General features: G+C 35.4%; 1 protein-coding gene across 1 annotated transcript in view; it reads left to right on the plus strand.

Moving 5' to 3' along the window:
- LOC106088479 (acetylcholine receptor subunit alpha-type acr-16) overlaps nt 1-21,272 on the plus strand; it is a 351,721-nt gene that overhangs the window by 118,290 nt on the left and 212,159 nt on the right. Inside the window, exon 2 of the mRNA XM_059364259.1 lies at nt 5,609-5,718. Within this exon, the coding sequence (XP_059220242.1) occupies nt 5,708-5,718 (11 nt within the window). The 5' untranslated portion in view covers nt 5,609-5,707. The remainder of the gene's footprint in view (nt 1-5,608; nt 5,719-21,272) is intronic.

Consider the following 21,272-nt stretch of genomic DNA (forward strand, 5'->3'; position numbering starts at 1 on the left):
TTCATGGTATTTAGTTTTTAATCTTTTCCTGTGTCTTTTGTAGCCTTTGATGAAAGACAAATTAGTTGGAAAAGTATAGAGAGCATTTAAAAAAAGATAATTTAAAAATTACACTATTTTTGATTAAACTTATGTTGTGGTATTGTAGAAAATAAATACTAAAATACAAAAATTCTCTTTTTTTTTAAACATTAAAAACGGTTTTAGTATTAAAACGCCTGCCCATATGCTTTGTTCTATGTTTCTTTGGAGTATTAAAATTATCTTCTTTTTCATAGAAATTGTCATTGAATGAAAGCTTGCCAAAATATTATACTTATTACCATATGCATATATCCTCTTTGAGTTTGTATTTCTATTGATTCCTCGTTTTGGTGTTGATTAGTTGCCATATACATTATGAAGGAGATTATTATTATTATTATGTGGCTTTGATAGTTTTATTAGTTTTACATTATCCTCAAATACAGTTAATTTTTTGTTTAGTTGTGCAACTTGTATTTATTTTGTCGAGTATCTTCTAGTATTATTTAGTACCCTGTTACTTTAGTCAATAGTTTTCAAATTTTTTTGGAGAGAAAAAAAAACAAATTTTTGTCCAATAGTGTCGCCATTTCATTTCGAAATATCACTACACATATCACATTAATAACAGATACAATATATATAGAAACAAAAAAATCATTTACATAGAAATGGCTTTGGCCAAAAGGAAATTTTTTGGCAACTTGACAGAAAAGCTGCAAAAACATGGAAAATACAATGGAAATCAGTGACAATGGTAATCTTATAACTAAAATTTAATAAAATAGAGAGTTACTAACTTAAGTCAGACAAGGCCGATTTTTTGGTGCCTTACATCAAAGTGAAAAAAGGTTAAGTTAAAGCCATATCGGATAAAAGATATATTTAGGAGCAGTATCTAAATCTGTGCCGATTTTGATGTAATTTTGCACACATACTGGGACGTCCATTAGAATATTTCGAACCTAATATTGTGTACGTCGGAACACAATTGTAGCTTTTGCAGGCCTAAAATCTATATCGTATGAAAGATATTTCTGGGTGCTATATCTAAATCTTAAACCGAATTTTATGAATTTTTTTCACACTTATAGGGACGTCAAACGAAACACATCGTGCTAAATCTTGTTAAGATCAGCCTAAATTGTGACTTCTTAAGCCTTAAAAGGTCATATCGAATAAAAAATATATATGGTAGCTATATCTACATCTAAACCGATTTTAATGAATTTTTGCTCACATATTAGGACGTCAAATAAAATACCTAATACAAAATTTTTTAAGGGATCTGAGCAAAATTGTGATTGCTACAGCCTTAAAACTCCACATCGAATAAAATGTATATAAATGGGAGCAATATCCAAATCTGGACACGCTTTTTTGAAATTTTGCACACCTATTAAGACGTCAAATAAAACATCTCATAATACATTTTGTAAAGAAATTGTGGCTGCTACAGCCTTAATATTCCATATCGGACGATAGATATATATAAGAGCTATATCTATATCTAGACCGAAAGACAGACGACGAAATTTTGCATGGCACTTATACCAGGTTATGAACCGATTTGGACCACACTTCGCATGGGACGAGAATTGCGCCCTCTAGAGGCTCAAGAAGTCAAGACCCAAGATCGGTTTATATGACAGCTATATCAAAACATGGACCGATTTAGCCCATTAACAATCCCAACCGACCTACACTAATAAAAAGTATTTGTGCAAAATTTCAAGCGACTAGCTTTACTCCTTTAAATGTTAGCATGCTTTCGACAGACAGACGGACGGACATGGCTAGTTCGACTTAAAATGTTATGTCGATCAAGAATATATACACTTTATGGTGTCTTAGCCGCATATTTCGAAGTGTTACCAACAGAATGACGAAATTAGTAAACCCACGACTATGGTGGAGGGTATAAAAAAGTAAAGTAAAGAGGTAGTATTTTAAAATTCATAGTATCTTTATCGAAATTTGGTCCAATTTGGACCGAATTCAACTCGAATATTAAGAGGTCTAATAAGTATTGTACAAGTCCTTGTTCAATTTTGTAGAAAAAAATATTGGTCTTTTTTGGTAGCCATATCCAAATACAGATCGATCTGAACTATATACAACACGGATTTCGAAAAGCCTAACATAAGTCACTGTGTCAAATGTCAGCGAATCGGATTAAAAATGTGACTTTTATGGGGCCAAGATCGGTCTATATGGCAGTTATTTCCAAATCTGAAACGATCTAGGCCAACTCGAAGAGGGCTGTCGAAGGCCCTAACACAACTCACTGTCCCAAATTTCGGCGAAATCAGAAAACAAATGCGGCTTAAATCGAGAGATCGGTCTATATGGCTGCTATATCTAAATCTGGACCGATCTGAGCCAAATTGGAGAAGTTGTTGAAGGGCTTAACGCAGCTCACTGTCCCAAATTTATTCGAAATCGTATAATAAATACGCCTTTTATGGGCCCAAAACCCTTAATCGAGAGATCGGTCTATATGGAAGCTATATCCACATCTGGACCAATCTGAGCCAAATTGAAGAAGGATGTCCTAATACAACTCACTATCAAAAATTTTGGCAAAAGCGGACAATAAATGGGCCTTTTATGGGCCCATGAACTTAAATCGAGAGATCAGTCTATATGGCAGCTATATCCAAATATGGACCAATCTGAGCCAAATTGAAGACGGATGTCGATGGTTCTAACACAACTCACTGTCCCAAATTTCGGCGACATCGGACAATAAATGCGCCTTTTATGGGCCCAAATCCATAAATCGAGACATCGATCTATATGGCAGCTATATCCAAATCTAGACCGATCTGGGCCAAATTGAAAAAGGATTTTGATGGTTCTTACACAACTCACAGTCCCAATTTTTGGCAAAATCGGATAATAAATGTGGCTTTAATGGGCCTAAACTGGCAGATCGGTCTATATGGCAGCTATATCTAAATCTGGACCGATCTGGATCAAATTGAAGAGGAAGTTTAAAGAGCCTTGTACAACTCACTGTCTCAAATTTCAGCAAAATCCAATAAAAAATGTGACTTTTATGGGCCTAAGACTCTAAATCGGCGGATCGGTCTATATGGGGCTATATCAAGATATAGTCCATTTTCAAACTTAACATAAGAAGGTTAAGACAAAAAAAAAAGAATTTGTGCACAGTTTCAGCTCACTATCCCAATTTTTAAAGACTGTAGCGTGATTTCAACAGACAGGCGAACGGACATGGCTAGATCGTCTTAGATTTTTACGCCGATCAAGAATATATATACTTTATATGGTCGGAAATGGATGTTTCCATGTGTTGCAATCGGAATGACAAAATGAATATACCCCCTTCGGTGGTTGGTATAAAAACGTGTTAAGTTGCCGAACTTTGGATACCCACCACCATGAATATATCAATCATCCTATGTTATTATAACTCCACTACAATACCCATAGTTACACCTTAATAGCGGCTGGTCTAGATTATATTTGATTCAAGTCCCGAGATCTCCCATAGAAGTCAAAGTTTCAGCAAAATTAGACAATAAACCGCTTTTATGGGATTAGGACCTTAAATTTGAAGATCGGACTATATGGCGGCCATACCTAAATATAAGCTGATCTGGATCATATTCTGGTCGGATGATGGATGCACCATATTTGGGTCGCATGTCGGGAGGCTTAAAACAACTTACCTTACCTTATAAAGCTTTTATGGGCTTCAGACCCTTAATCGGCAGATCGGTCTGTATAGCAGATATATCTAAACATGGTCCAATCTGAACCATGTTTGGGTCGGGTGTCGGGGCACTTAAAACAACGCACTACTTACAATTTTAGCTAAATTTGGTAATAAATTCAGCTTTTATGGGCTTCAGACCTTTTACCTGCAGATCGGTCTTTATGGCAGCTATATCCAAATTTGGTCTGATTTGGCCCGTTTAAGAACTTAACCTATGTGCAGCGTATTTGTGCCAAATTTCAGCTCAATATCTCACTTTTTGAAGGCTGTAGCGTGATTACATAGACGGACGGACAGACACACGGACAGACACACGGACATCGTTAAATCGCTTTAGAATTTTACGAATATCCCCCATGTTTTTTGATGCAAACGAAATGAATATACCACCTATCATATGGTGGTGGGTGTAGAAATGTGGTTGTTTGAATTGGTAGCATTTCGTGAGTGGTACCTTGTATGTATAACGATCAACTAACTATTCGATTTACCCATGTCTGTGTGCCAATCTTTTACCATTTGTTTGTTTAACTTAGTATAAGTCTCATTATACACTACACCACCTCTGTGATACAGAGTATTATAACTTTGTGCATTTGCTTGCAACGCTTAGAAAGAGAACAGCTAGACCCATTGATAAGTATACCGATAGGCTTGGAATCACTTCCTGATTCGGTTTAGCTATGTCCGTCTGTCTGTCCACATATTCTTGTGATCAACTTACAGGTCGCACTTACTGTCCGATTATCATGCAATTTTCTACATGTCTCTTTTTTGGCGGAAGGACGAACGCTACGAAGGCTGTAGTAGGGACAATTTTTGTCCGATTTCTAGAAAATTTAGCGTGAGGTGTTTTATTTAAAGTCACAATGTGAGTACATATTTTCATGAAAATTGGTCCAGATTTAGATATAGCTTCCACATATACCTTTTATCCGATATGGTCCTTCAAGGCAATTTTAGTCCGATCTTAACAAGATTTAGTACATGGTGTTTTATTTGACGTCTTAATACGTGTGCAAAATTTCATAAAATACGGTTAAGATTTAGATATACGTCCCCGATATATCTTTTATTCGAAATAGACTTTGGCCTATAGAAACCACAATTTTCGTCCGATTTTACATGAGACGTTTATGACGTTCCAATACGTGCGCAAAATTTCATTAAAATCGGTCCTGATTTAGATATAGCTGCAATGTATATATTTAATCCGATATGGACTTCTAAGGCAGTAAAAGCCATATCAAATTTCATCAAAAATTGGCACGGGCTTAGATATAACTCCCAAATAATCTTTAATCCTATATGACTTTTAAGGATGTTGAAATCCAAATTGTTTGTCCTATGTAACAAAATCTTACAAGCTTCTATTTGATATTTCAATAGGTATCCAAATTAAAGTCTGACTTGACTTAGAGATGAGTTATATATATTAAAGGGACTACGTACACTAGGTGGTGTAGGGTATTATATAATATGCTCCTGCCAACTTTTGCCTTTACTTACTGGTTTTAAGTTTCGTCAACATACAATTCTGCATATATCACTTTTATATTTAGATACATTCTATACATAAAGGGTATTTGTAGTCGGTACCACTCAACTTCTCTCGTTTCTTGTATTACTTATTAAGGCATTGTATTGTATAGTTTAAACATTTGCCCTAAAGAGTTTTCCATCCAAGGTCAAAGAATTTCCTTTTCACCATAGACTATTACTAACATTTAACAAAAACCATCTCGACTTATACTAATGAACGTTTTTCTTTTTCAATTTTCTCAAACCTACGCTCTGCCTGTGGCAAACTAACAACTCAACAATCAATGGAAACAATAGGAGTGGACTGATTACAATTTAAGATGGAACGATTCAGAGTATGGGGGTGTAAAGGATCTAAGAATAACGCCAAACAAATTATGGAAACCGGATGTGCTAATGTACAACAGGTAAGCTATTTGAGTTCATTAATGAGTAAAGATTGAAGATTGAAAAAATGAGGAGAAACAAATAATTAAAATATTGCAGAAAAAATATATATAGCAAAAATATTTAATAAAAGAAAAAATATAGTGATTATTTTACTTTTTAATGAATAAGAAAATATCTAAGTTAGTTACGGAGTTTAAGTTTAGTTTTAAATTGCTATAACAAAAATTTTAACCAACAACAAAACATGAAGTGCCTTAGCTTAAAGGTTTATTATAAAAGCATCTTGCATCTTAAGGTAAGCTTCAGCCTGCCAAAAAGGCTAAAATATGTAAATTTTTAGTTTTCCTTTGTTTAAAATATTATATTTTTTTCTGAAGAAAAAAAAACTATAAACTGTATAAATGGCTTTTATATTTAGTTTTTGTTACCATTTGAAATTTCCGTTGCCCTACAAGCACTCTGTAATATAAAACCAACAACTTAATGTAGACCTTAATAGTCTGCCTAAAAAAAATTTTTAATAATAAAAAATTTCTTTAAAAAATGGATTTTGTTTTCTTTAGTTGAACTTTTATCTTTGTTTTATTTTAAATTTTTTCTCTTTGATTTTTTTTTCAACTTTTTCCTATAAACTAAAATAATTTCTAAATCCAAATTTTCTTTAAATATTAAACATAAACCAAAGACATTTAACCAACTCTGTAACCAGAAAAACCCAAAACAAAACAAAAATAAGAAGCAAATACCTTTCCTTAACTTAAAAACTCGTATACCAAAAATTAGTTCAACCACCTATAACAGCAACAAGAACTACAGCTACAGCTACAGCTACCACAACAATCCAAGCAACATCTATAAAATCAAACAAGGTACATTACTATTTCAATAAGAGTAGTTTACACACGCAGTGGTCAAAATCAGAACCAAAAAGAGGGAGTGTACATTGTCAGTTTGCCGTTTATGTGGGCCTTACATTGTAAACGCGTTAAAGAAAACCACAACGTATCAAGCCAAAGAAAAACGATACCACCTACCTCATCAATCATTATTCAATATTTAGAGTAAATCTCATATCAAACTAAAACTTCTCCCCCAAAGCCTTCTAGCCTTTAGTCCTTCAGTTTCCTTTAACATTCCCTGCCCCCAACCCCCCACACAGTTTAACCAGAATATTATGCAAGTTATTGTTTCCAAAAATATCTGAAAAAAACGAGACCTACCAAAAACAATTCTTAACTTTTAACTCTAACTAAAAATCATTTTCAAAACCTCTACTAATCTTTAAAATCCAAAAATAAACACAAAATTCTATCATCACTATTTTCCAAATTCTCAGAAACTTTTCCAAATTCTCGAAAAACTTTTCCAAATTCTATCTATACAATTTTTTCTCAAACTAACTCAACTAACATTATTTACCAATGCTTAAGAAAAAGAGAACATTTTATAAACAATATGCTGGTGTAATATCTCTGGTTAAACGAAACATCACTTGACTTTATTTAGCCCCACAAAAAGAAAGGCAGCAAAAAGACCAAATCAAAATGAATGGCCAAACCCTAACCAAAAAACCAGAAAAAATTCCCTAAAAAATTTACAATATCCCCTGGTCCTCACAAAAAAAAAAAAAAAACATGCACTCTTCCAAAAGGGCCAAATAAATTTCAAGTGTTGTTGCATTTGAACAAAATCATATGTGAAAATATATCTAATCCCTCAATCAAAACAACTATTAGAATAGATGTGAGAACATGAAACTAGCAAAACCATCAGCCATATGAAAACCTACTAACCACACTAAATAACCTAAACTAAACTAAGCAGAATTAAATTTAATGCAATCTAAAAATCATTTTTAGCTCATTTAGCTATAAAATCTACAACTAAACTAGACTTACAGATTAAATAAAACAAATCGATTTAAAGCAATCACAATAGCAATAAATGATAAAATAGTAAGTCATCATATTGTTATTTAAATTTATAATTTTTAATTAAAATAACGATGATTTGTTTGAGTTATTATATATTTGGAGAGAAATTTTATAATTTTTCAATACTAATTTTTAAAATAACACAAAGCAACAATTATCTCCAAGAGAATGTGGAGTTCAACCCACTACATGTCGCTAAAATCATCCCAGTAGTCCAGGCCACTAGTTCCAAACCAGTTTATTCACTAGCTCCAAAGTAATCGGAGCTAGTTCCATTTTTACTTACTTTCAGTGTAAACATCTGGTGAATTTAACATGGGTTTGTCAATGGAAATACCAGTTGACCCTGGAACTAGTACTTCTGCTAATTCCAACAAACTAGTTCCATAATTGAATTCTTTGGACACACAATACTAATTTTTACAATAACACTAAGCAACGTCCTTATCTCCAAGAGAATGTGTAGTTCCACCCACTACATGCCACTAAAAGCATCCCAGTAGGCCAGGTCACTAGTACCAAACCTGTTTATTCACTAGCTCCAAAGTAATCGGTACTACTTCCACTTTTGTTTACATTCAGTGTAAACAATTGGTGAATTTAAGATGGGCTTGCCATTGGAGTAATCAGTTGACCCTGGAACTAGTAATTCTGCTAATTCCAACAAACTAGTTCCGTAATTAATTTCTTTGGACATTTGTCAATGTTCAAAAAACATCCACACCATAGGATGGGGGTATACTAATTTCGTCATTCTGTTTGTAACACCTCGAAATATGCGTCTAAGACCCCATAATATACTTTATGGGGTCTTAGTTGGTTCTTGATCGTCATGACATATTAAGTCGATCTAGCCATGTCCATCCTTCCGTCTGTCGAAAGCGCACTAACTTTCGAAAGAGTAAAGTTAGATGCTTGAAATTTTGCAAAAATATATCATAATAAAGTAGGTCGGTTCAGATTTTGCAAATGCAAATTTTGCCCATGAACATTCCACTAAGGAATAGGGACAAACTCCTCACATATCAATGAGTGTTGTCCGATTCAAGTTTAAGCTCAATGATAAGGGGCCTCTTTTTTATAGCCGTGTCCGAACGGCGTGCCACAGTGTGACACCTCTTTGGAGAGAAGTTTTTCATGGCATAGTAACTCACAAATGTTGCCAGCGTTAGGAGGGAAAAACCACCGCGGAAAATTTTCATCAGGATTCGAACCCAGGCGTTCAGCGTCATTGGCGGACATGCTCATCTCCACGCTACGGTAGCCTCCTTCAGATTTTAAATGGGCCAAATCCGTCCATGTTTTGTTATAGCTGCCATATAAACCGATCTTGGGACTTGATTTAATAAGCATCTGGAGGGAGCAATTCTAATCCGATTTGGCTGAAAATTTGCACGAATTGTTTTGGTATCAATTCCAATACCTAAGCTAAGTATGGTCCAAATCGGTTCGTAACCTGATATAGCTGTTATATAAGCCGATCTGGGATCTTGACTTCTTGAGCCACTACAGGGCGCTATTCTTCTCCGATTTGGCTGAAATTTTGCACGAAGTATTTTGTTATGACTTCCAACGGCAATGCTAAGTTAGGTTCAGATAGGTCGATAACCTGATATAGCTGCCATATAAACCGATCTTGGATCTTGACTTCTTGAGCCATTATAGTGCGCAATTCTCATCCAATTTGGCTGAAATTTTCAAACACGGTGTTTAAGTATGACTTCCAACAACGGTACTAAGTATGGTTCATATCGGTCCATAACCTGATATAGCTGCCATATAAACCGATCTGGGCTCTTGACTTCTAAAGCCTCTAGAGGCTTATCGTCCGATTTGACTTAAATCTTGCACGTAGTGTTTTGATATCACCTCCAACAACGGTGCTTGGTATGGTTCATATCGGTTCATTGCCTGATATAGCTGCCATATAAACCGATCTGGGGTCTTGACTTCTAAAGCCTCTAGAGGCTTATCGTCCGATTTGACTGAAATCTTGCACGTGGAGTTTTGGTATCACTTCCAACAGCTGTGCTAAGTATGGTTCAAATGAGTTCATAACCTAATATAGCTGCCATATAAACCGATCTCGGGTCTTGACTTCATGAGCTTTTAGAGGGAGCACTTCTTATCGGTTTTGGCCGTAATTTTGCACATGGTGTTTTGGTATCACTTCCAACAGCTGTGCTAAGTATGGTTCAAATCGGTTCATAACCTGATATAGCTACCATATAAACCGATCTTGGGTTTTGAATTCGTTATCCTCTAGAGGGCGCAATTATAAACTGATTTGGCTGAATTTTTGGAAATAGTGTTTTGGTATCACTTTCAACAACTGTGCTAAGTATGGTTGAAATCGGTTTACAACCTGGTATAGCTGCTATATTAACGGATCTTGGGTATTGACTTCTTAAGCCGCTAGGGGGCGCTATTCTTACCCGATTTAACGCTAGGTGTTTTGTTATGACTTTCAACAACTGTGATAAGTATGGCGTAAATCGGTACATAATCTGATATAACTACTATGTAAACCGATCTAGGATCTTGACTTCTTTTTCCATCTCATTTCCTCGCGATGAGGTTCTTTTTCCCTGCATTAGCAATTTCAAAGACCAACTTTGAAGTCTGCATCACTGGCAGTGGTGTACATCAAATATTCAAGATCACTGATTCTGTTAACCTTAAATTGAGCTGTCATAATCCGTTTTGGGGCACCCAAAAAAACTGCTTAGTACCATATAATTTGCTGTTACGCAATTCTTTATTCTTATGCTGTACTTAAAGTACACATAGCTTGCTTTGAAATGCATCCATTGAGGTGTTGCTTTGTGTATCTTATTTAAATATTTTATGAATGCATTTTGTTATTTTTAAAACAGATATTTTAGATGAAAATATCAAATATTAATTTATTTTTGTGTAACCTTTTTATACCCTCCACCATAAGATGGGGGGTATACTAATTTCGTCATTCTGTTTGTAACTACTCGAAATATTCGTCTGAGACCCCATAAAGTATATATATTCTTGATCGTCGTGACATTTTATGTCGATCTAGCCATGTCCGTCCGTCTGTCCGTCCGTCCGTCCGTCCGTCCGTCCGTCCGTCCGTCCGTCCGTCCGTCCGTCCGTCTGTCTGTCGAAAGCACGCTAACTTCCGAAGGAGTAAAGCTAGCCGCTTGAAATTTTGCACAAATACTTCTTATTAGGGTAGGTCGGTTGGTATTGTAAATGGGCCATATCGGTCCATGTTTTGATATAGCTGCCATATAAACCGATCTTGGGTCTTGACTTCTTGAGCCTCTAGCGTGCGCAATTCTTATCCGATCAGAATCAAATTTTGCACGACGTGTTTTGTTATGATATCCAACAACTGTGCCAAGTATGGGTTGAATCGGTCCATAACCAGATATAGCTGCCATATAAACCGATCTTGGGTCTTGACTTCTTGAGCCTCTAGAGTGCGCAATTCTTATCCGATTGGAATGAAATTTTGCACGACGTGTTTCGTTTTTATATCCAACAACAGTGCCAAGTATGGTTTAAATCGGTCCATAACCTGATATAGCTACCATATAAACCGATCTTGGGTCTTGACTTCTTGACCATCTAGAGGGCGCAATTCTTATCCGATTGGAATGGAATTTCGCACGACGTGTTTTGTTATGATACCCAACAACTGTGCCAAGTATGGTTCAAATCGGTCCATAACCAGATATAGCTACCATATAAACCGATCATGGGTCTTGACTTCTTGACCCTCTAGAGGGCACAATTCTTATCCGATTTGAATGAATTTTTGCGCGAAGTATTTCGTTATGGTATCCAACAACTGTGCCAAGTATGGTTCAAATCGGTTCATAACCTGATATAGCTGTCATATAAACAAATCTGGGGATTTGATTTCTTGAGCTTCTAGAGGGCGCAATTCCTATCCGATTTGGCTGAAATTTTGCATGACGTATTTTATTTTTACTTTCAACAACTGTGTCAAATAAGGTTCAAATCGGTTCATAACCTGATATAGCTGCCATATAAACCGATCTGGGATCTTGACTTCTTGACCCTTAGCAATTATTATCCGATATGCCTGAAATTTTGTACGATGGATCCTCTCATGACCATCAACAAACGTGTTTATTATGGTCTGAATCGGTCTATAGACCGATACAGATCCCATATAAATCGTTCTCTCTATTTTACTTCGTGAGCCCCAATGGGCGCAATTCTTATACGAATTGGCTGAAATTTTACACAGGTCTCCAACATATAATTTAATTGTGGTCCGAACCGGACCATATCTTGATATCGTTTTAATAGCAGAGCAACTCTTTTCTTATATCCTTTTTTGCCTAAGAAGAGATGCCGGGAAAAGAACTCGACAAATGCGATCCATGGTGGAGGGTATATAAGATTCGGCCCGGCCGAACTTAGCGCGCTTTTACTTGTTTCTCTTCTTTATTTTACATTTATATTTAGTTTATTTTTGTAGATTAATTAAAATCTTTTTGTTTTTCAAATTTTTTACTTTTAAACTAAAGAATAAAAAAAAAATAGAAAAAACAAAGATTTAAGAAAAAAAAATTAAAAAAAAATGTCCATATTACATTTGAGCACATCAACGTTTTATTTCATATATTCATATGTCTGTTAATAAATATCCATGTGTTATGTATAAAATAATTTAACCATAATTCAATTAATAGTTTAATTGTATAGAATAAATGGTGTATTTTGCAAATTACTGTTAATTAACTCACCACTCGCCATTAAATTAAGAATATTTTAAAGTATAAACCAATGCCCCAAAAATATTCCCATATACCATGGTGTGCGTTTGTGTGAGTGAACGTGAGTATATATGTATATGAGTGTGTGGGTGTGTGTGTGTGTTTGAATGTATGTGTGTTGTCTGTCACATTTGTGGAATATTTTGCATTCGATATAGTATGTTTAAATGATAAAAACTTTCTATCAATGTATCAATATGCATTTGTGTCTGTGTTTCAATTACCATATGGCTCTTTGCTTTTGGCCATGTCCAAAACAATAAGCCTTTCATTGTCATAATCCAATGTGAATGTGCTGGACATCAGATATTAATCCAATTAATTACTATTTTAAGCAAAGATTTAAATATTGTAGTGAAAAATTATTAAATCGAAAAAAATCTTTAATAGCTAATTAGCTTAAATATGGCATATAAATAAGATACAGATTAAACTTTAATCATTATCGTCACAGATATGCATACAACAACAAAATTGGAAAGTGGAGAAGAACTCAAGGACAAAGCTTATGTATTTGAAGCAATAAATAATTGGGTAATTTTGTAATGCATCGCGGAGTCATGGTTGGTCAGAAAGCATAAATCATCAGACACGTTAACCTGGAATGATCTGCAGGAAAAAACAAGTAAAAGCGCGCTAAGTTCGGCCGGGCCGAATCTTATATACCCTCCACCATGGATCGCATTTGTCGAGTTCTTTTCCCGGCATCTCTTCTTAGGCAAAAAAGGATATAAGAAAAGAGTTGCTCTGCTATTAAAACGATATCAAGATATGGTCCGGTTCGGACCACAATTAAATTATATGTTGGAGACCTGTGTAAAATTTCAGCCAATTCGTATAAGAATTGCGCCCATTGGGGCTCACGAAGTAAAATAGAGAGAACGATTTATATGGGATCTGTATCGGTCTATAGACCGATTCAGACCATAATAAACACGTTTGTTGATGGTCATGAGAGGATCCATCGTACAAAATTTCAGGCATATCGGATAATAATTGCTAAGGGTCAAGAAGTCAAGATCCCAGATCGGTTTATATGGCAGCTATATCAGGTTATGAACCGATTTGAACCTTATTTGACACAGTTGTTGAAAGTAAAAATAAAATACGTCATGCAAAATTTCAGCCAAATCGGATAGGAATTGCGCCCTCTAGAAGCTCAAGAAATCAAATCCCCAGATTTGTTTATATGACAGCTATATCAGGTTATGAACCGATTTGAACCATACTTGGCACAGTTGTTGGATACCATAACGAAATACTTCGCGCAAAAATTCATTCAAATCGGATAAGAATTGTGCCCTCTAGAGGGTCAAGAAGTCAAGACCCAAGATCGGTTTATATGGTAGCTATATCAGGTTATGGACCGATTTGAACCATACTTGGCACAGTTGTTGGGTATCATAACAAAACACGTCGTGCGAAATTCCATTCCAATCGGATAAGAATTGCGCCCTCTAGATGGTCAAGAAGTCAAGACCCAAGATCGGTTTATATGGTAGCTATATCAGGTTATGGACCGATTTAAACCATACTTGGCACTGTTGTTGGATATAATAAGAGAACACGTCGTGCAAAATTTCATTTCAATCGGATAAGAATTGCGCACTCTAGAGGCTCAAGAAGTCAAGACCCAAGATCGGTTTATATGGCAGCTATATCTGGTTATGGACCGATTCAACCCATACTTGGCACAGTTGTTGGATATCATAACAAAACACGTCGTGCAAAATTTGATTCTGATCGGATAAGAATTGCGCACGCTAGAGGCTCAAGAAGTCAAGACCCAAGATCGGTTTATATGGCAGCTATATCAAAACATGGACCGATATGGCCCATTTACAATACCAACCGACCTACACTAATAAGAAGTATTTGTGCAAAATTTCAAGCGGCTAGCTTTACTCCTTCGGAAGTTAGCGTGCTTTCGACAGACAGACGGACGGACGGACGGACGGACGGACGGACGGACGGACGGACGGACAGACGGACGGACATGGCTAGATCGACATAAAATGTCACGACGATCAAGAATATATATACTTTATGGGGTCTCAGACGAATATTTCGAGTAGTTACAAACAGAATGACGAAATTAGTATACCCCCCATCTTATGGTGGAGGGTATAATAAATCCCAATACACTTTGGTAATACACATATTGCAAATTTGATAAGGAACAGGGGACTTCTTTCTTTCTTTAATTAGCTATGTCAAACTTTGAATGGATTTCCAGGTGAGATTTCTTTCGTCACTTCATCTTAACGTCAGAGTTTTCATCTTCGACTTTTGCGTGTACCACAATATTTAGCTTCAAAGGACTTCTTCGCTGGAGCTTCATCATTCATGCTGGAAACATGTCCTAGCCAACGTAATCCTTGTATTTTCATAGGTTTAACTATGCTAACGTCGCACAGTAGGTTAGAATCGAAAAAAGCTAGCAAAAACCAGTACGGAAAGGCAAAACTAGGGCGATGCCGACTGTATAATACCCTACACCTACCCTTTAAGTACAAAAAGAGAGCTATATCTAATTCTTAACCAATTTGATGGACCTCGACGGATGTTTTCAAATGGATTATAAAACAATCCATATCAAATTCCGAAGATATTTGTAATAACTACTGTTGACAAATAACAACATTGTAGCAAACTACCCAAAATCTGACTTACCCATATATGTGGGAGCTATATCTAAATTGAAACCGATTTCGACCAAACACAATAGATATTGTGGCAGTCGTCGGACAAAGCGTTGTACAAAATTTTGGGAAGATTGGTCAATAAATGCACTTGAAATGGCTCTTGTGAAAAGAGTTAAAATGGAACCGTATATAAAGGGTGATTTTTTTGCTATTATCTTTTTGGCAACACTGGTTTAAACAGCTTACGCGCGTTTCGTGTTTTGTTTCAGTTTGGTCTATAATTTAACCATGAATCCTCTTACACACGAACAACGCTTGCAAATTATTGCATTTTATTGTATTATCAAAATGTGTGCTCTGTTAAGAAAGTTCATCGCCCATGAAGAATGGGTACGTAAATAAGCATAATTGTCGATTTTGGAGTGAAGATCAGCCAGAAGCATTGCATGAGCCACCAATGCATCCAGAAAATGTCATAGTATGGTGCGGTTTATGGGTTGGTGGCATCATTAGATCGTACTTCTTCAAAGACAATGCGAATCGTAATGTAACTGTGAGTGGTGAGCGCTCGAAAATGCAAGAGCTTGACTTGCATGAAATGTGGTTTCAAGAAGACGCTGCCACATGCCACACAGCAAGCGTAACAATGGACTTATTGAGAGTAGAGTTCGGTGAACATTTTATTTTACGTACGAGACCGGTCAATTCGCCGTCAAGATCATTGACGAATTTAGACTATTTTTGTGGGGCTATTTTAAAGTTCATGTTTATGCAGACTAGACTAGTCCGACTGAAAATTGCCACATGTAGTTCGTACACACATTAACATGTACAGACGGACATAGCTAAATCGTCTTACTTATCAATGGGTCTATCTCTCTTCCTTCTGGTTGTTAAAAACAAATGCACTATGTTATAATACCTTATACTACAGGGTGGTGTAGGGTATAAACATTTGTGAACGGATACAAATAACTCCTCGAAATTTAAAATTATTATATCTGAGGTATTATCGACATCATAAGCAAAATTTCATTTCGAATAATTGTTCGGGATGACAAATCTTCATTTGTGGTTCGTTGTCAAAAAATCGGACCGCAAATCCCAACGAAAATCTGCTTGATGTCCATAATATCTCCACTGGCTAGGGGGATATTTGACTTTTAATTTATATTTCTTGAAATGTTGGCGGCTTCTTATTTATCAATTTTGGAGGACATTTGTATTTCAATTTTCTTTTTGATGCATGATGTGGTTTGGCGACAAAAACTACAATTATTTTGCCGCAGTATGCGGTAACATCAGAAAACTCAGTTCGAAACTGTACAAGTTTGGAAATGAAGAAATGGGAAATTACCTATATGTGTAGGTCAGTTGGGATTGTAAATGGGCCATATCGATCCATGTTTATATATAGCATCCATATAAATCGATATTCCGCTTTACTTCTTGAGCCCTTAAAGGGCGTAATTATTATCCGATTTGGCATAGGGAATTTTTCTATTAACTTTGACATATGTGTTTAATATGGTCTGATCCAGCCCATACCCTGATATAGTTTCCACATAACCAATCTGCTGATTATACTTCTTAGAGGGCGGAATTCTTACCCGATTTGGCTGAAATATTGAACAGTGACTATGAAATCTAACATACGTGCCAAGTGTCGTTTGAATCGGTCCACAACCTGATGTAGCTCCCATATAAACTCTTCTTCCGATTATACTTCTTGAAACTGTAGAAGAATTGACATTTTGCACAATGGCATCTAATTTGGTTTCCAATATACAAGGCCTGAAACGGTTCATAATCTGATTAATATGGGCCGTCAGGGATTGCAAATGGGCCATATCGGTTCAGATTTAGATGTAGCTCCCATATAAACCGATCTACCGATTTAACATCTTGAGCCTCTGGAAGCCGCAACTTTTGTCCCATTTGGTCGAAATGTTGTACTGTGCCAAGTACGTCCGAATCGGTCCATAACCTGATATAGCTTTCATATAAACCGATCTCCCGATATGATATCTTGAACTCTTACAAGCCGCACTTTTTGTCCCATTTGGATGAAATTTTGCATGTGGTGCTTTGTTATGACTTCCAACAACTATGCCAAGTACGATCCGAATCGGTTTATAACCTAATATAGCTCTCATAATAATCGGTCCGATGTGGCTGAAATTTTGTATGTATTTTTCTATTATGATTTCCAACAACTGTGCTTCATATGGTCCAAATCAGTCTAGAACCTGATATAGCTCTTATATAAACCGATCCCCCTATTTGACTTCTGAAGTCCTTACATGCCTCAATTTTTGTCCGATTTGGCTGAAATTTTGCATGTGGTGTTCTGATATGATTTGCAACAATTGTGCAAAGTACGGTCCAAATCGGTATATAAACTGATATAGCTCCCATATAAACCGATCTCCCGATATGATTTCTTGAGTCCTTACAAGCCGCAATTTGTTTCCGATTTAGCTGAAATTTTGCATGCGGTGTTCTTTGCCAAATATGGTCCAAATAAGTCCATAACCTGATATAGCTCCCATGTAATCCGGTCTCTCGATCATCTTTGGTCGGTTTCTAGAAGCTTTAACTTTTGCTGGTTTGACAACTAGATTTATATTATATAAATTTTTGAAACAATCCCATGATTCGGCCCGGCCGAACATAGCACGCTTTTACTTGTTTTTTTCCTAAAATGCAGAAAATAAAGTTGTTTCACATTTGTTGACTTCGAAAATGTAAAACTTTGACCTGAATTTTCGGATGTTGACGCTGCGGCAAAGTTTGTCACCAATCTAAATTATGCATCAAAATCAAAATCGAACCACAAATGCGTTCGTAAATCGCAAAATACGAAGTCAGTCTCGGCCTAAATAAATGCAAATTAAAAACCAAATCCCTTCGAATCCGAAATTTTGTAGTGATTTGAAGGCACTTTCCAGCAAAAAAAGTATTGAGCTGGAAAGAGCTTAGAATTTTGGAAACCGGCATATTTTTTACAAGTATTTTTCGATTCTGTCCCACTGTCCTTCGTCACACAACTCGTGGTTTATACGACGCTGATATTTCCATCAAAGCAGACTAGTCCATAAACATTACAAAACATCCATCTTCTTGCCACTACATGTTCCGCATCGTCGGCTTTCACAAGTACCCATATAACAACACGGCTAGTATCAATATCTTGTGTAGATTTCCGTCTGCCAAGATGTAACTTTGTTCCTGAACAACAACATGGTATACTTCTCTCATACTTCTAAAACCCCATAAAATATATGTAAATATTCTTGATCGTCATGACATTTTAAGTCGATTTAGCCATGTCCCTCCGTCTGTTCGTCCGTCTGTCTGCCGAAAGCACGATAACTTTCGAAGGAGTACAGCTAGACGCTTGAAATTTCGCAAAAATACTTCTTATTAGTGTAGGTCAATTGGGATTGTAAATGTTCCATGTTTTGATATTGGTTCATGTTTTGATATTGCTGCCATATAAAACGATCTTGGATCTTGAGTTCTTGAGTTTCTGGAGGACGCAATTTTTAACTGATTTAGCTGAAAATTTGCACGTAGTGTTTTGGTATTACTTCCAACAAATGTATGGTTCAAATTGGTTCATAATCTGATATAGCCGCCATATAATTCGGTTTCCCGATAATTTTCTTAAGCTTCTAGAGGGCGCAATTCTTATACAATTTGATTGATATTTGTCACATATCATTTTGGTATGACCTTCAACAACTGTCCTAAGTATGGTCTAAAATAGTCCATAACCTTATACAGCCGCAATATAAATCAACCTCCCGATTAAACTTCTTGAGCTTCTAGAGGGCACAATTCTTATCCAATTTGTTTGTAATTTGGCAAATATCGTTTTGGTATGACTTCCAACTATTGTGTCAAGTATGGTCTAAACCCGTTAATAACCTGATATAGCAGCCATATAAGCCGATTTCCCAATATGACTTTCTGAGCCTCTGGAGAGCGCAATTATTACTCGATTTGCCTGAAATTTTGGTCTATATCGGTCTATAGCTTGATATAGCTCATATATATTTAAAAAGTCATTCAAAGAACTTTACAAATGCGAACCATGCCCGGCACGTCCAATCTTAGCATGCTTTTACTTGTTTTCTGATGTTCTCGCAATGATTCGAACCCAGATACATATTCAGTATCATTGGCGGATATGCTTATCTCTATTCTGCGGTTGCCTATATGTCACACTATTGCCGTTCAATTTCTGCAAATTCCTCTTTGCCTTATTGAATCGTCTACACTCTGCAATATTTGGTGGTTTTTACAAATTGTTCTTCAGTAATTGGCGCACATAGTTTTATCTCCAATCCTCTTAGCCAGATTATTTTCATAAGTAAACAACCTAAAGGCTTCTGGTTACGTATAGTGTTTACCTTTTGGTGTTTTCGCCTTTCCCATTCCTTCTCTCTTTCTACATTATAATAAAATCGGCCTTGTACATCTATAATACATCGATCAGCGAGTAAACTGCATCTTATTTGGGTGCGGACATTACAAATGCAAATTCAAAAATCATTTACCAACAACTTTTCCGAAAATCTTCACTGCAGGAATCTGTTTCCCAGGTAATTCTGATTCCCCTTAGTGACATTCGGACTCGCATAAGCTACCAACTATCTTCTATCGGTTGGCATAAGCTTAGTTTATTTTGTCTAAAACGAAATTTGTGATCTTCTTTGGCAGTTAATCAAATGAATCACTTCTGTTCATTCTCCGGTTATCGAAAGACAGACCCTCTCCCTTGGAAATCAAAACCTACAAAATCCAGACTCGTTTAGAACATAGAATCTGTAGAGTTGCAAAATGAATATTTTAGATTTTACAGTTACATAAAGAGTCTTTTTGTCAGCTTAATGGGTATGGATTATCTTTCTGATCTTCATAAATTTCACTAATAATTCAAGATTTAAACTTTTAAACATTGTGAAAACTCATGATTCATGACTCAACTAAAAGCAGAACAACAAACCGATCCAAAATTTCTGTCCATTTGAGAATTCTCCTTTCCAAAAATAAAAACAAGCATTGAACATAGTCTTCTTCAAAAAAAAAAACAGAAACTCACAAAAAATTAAATCAGCAAAATGAGATTAAAAATAAAAAAAATATATTAAAACAACATTTATGAACATTTATTGAAATGATTGAATTGCAAAAAATTGCTTCATTAACAAAAAAAAAACATTTAAGTGCACCTCAGAGATAAAGTCAGAACTGACTTGGATGAAGTCATTAAAGCTGTTAAAACAAAAGCTGACATACAAATTAAAAAAAAGAGTGAAATTGGTTATAAATGGAAAATAATATTTCAAATAAATATTGGGCTATTTATTTAATGACTTCTAAAATCATTTTTACAAAACCAAACTAAATAAAATAAAAATTTTGATAAAAAAAAACATCACTCACACGCAATAACAGTATTAAACATCAATTATAAGTTAATGGTACATAAATAGAATCATTACTTCAATATAATTATTGTGATAATAGAAATATTTCCCATTTCACGGAAGAAGAGTAGAAGTTTTAGAAAAGTTTTTAAACCCAAAAAAAGAGTCCTTAGAATGATATTGCTGTAGCCGAAAGACGTTTAGCAGAAGCCCAATTATTGTTACAAAAATTGCTTAATCCATTTTCTTTCATGCGCTAAATTTGTGAAGAAATAGTCATTTGATTATTTTCTGTTACACAGAAATTAACTCATCACTCAAAGTATTTTGCAATTTATCATATCAATTAAAGCATTTTTCAACGTCCTCTCACTTTTTGCAAAACACTTTCAAAAATGTCTGCTACTGACACAATGACACTCTACTCAATTTATATACAAAGGATATCCCTGATGACGATGATGATAATGGTAAGCTTAAATGTGCAATGTTTTGTAAAACTCAATAAATTATTTTGTTTAAATAAAATAAAAAAAAACAATTAAATTTAATTTAAATATATATACACTTGTAAACGTTTTTTGTGTGCTTGTATGAATGTTTAAACAGCAAACAAACAAATATAGACAAACCAAATGTACATGTTATCATAAAACGATGAGAAATACAAACAAAAATCGACTTTTTTTATTTGTTTGTACAAAACACTTTGCTTATAATTTGTTATACATCAATAACTGCCAAAGGCAAATAAATCTATTAAATTA

Source organism: Stomoxys calcitrans, chromosome 3, assembly GCF_963082655.1.
Source record: "Stomoxys calcitrans chromosome 3, idStoCalc2.1, whole genome shotgun sequence".
Lineage (NCBI taxonomy): Eukaryota > Metazoa > Arthropoda > Insecta > Diptera > Muscidae > Stomoxys > Stomoxys calcitrans.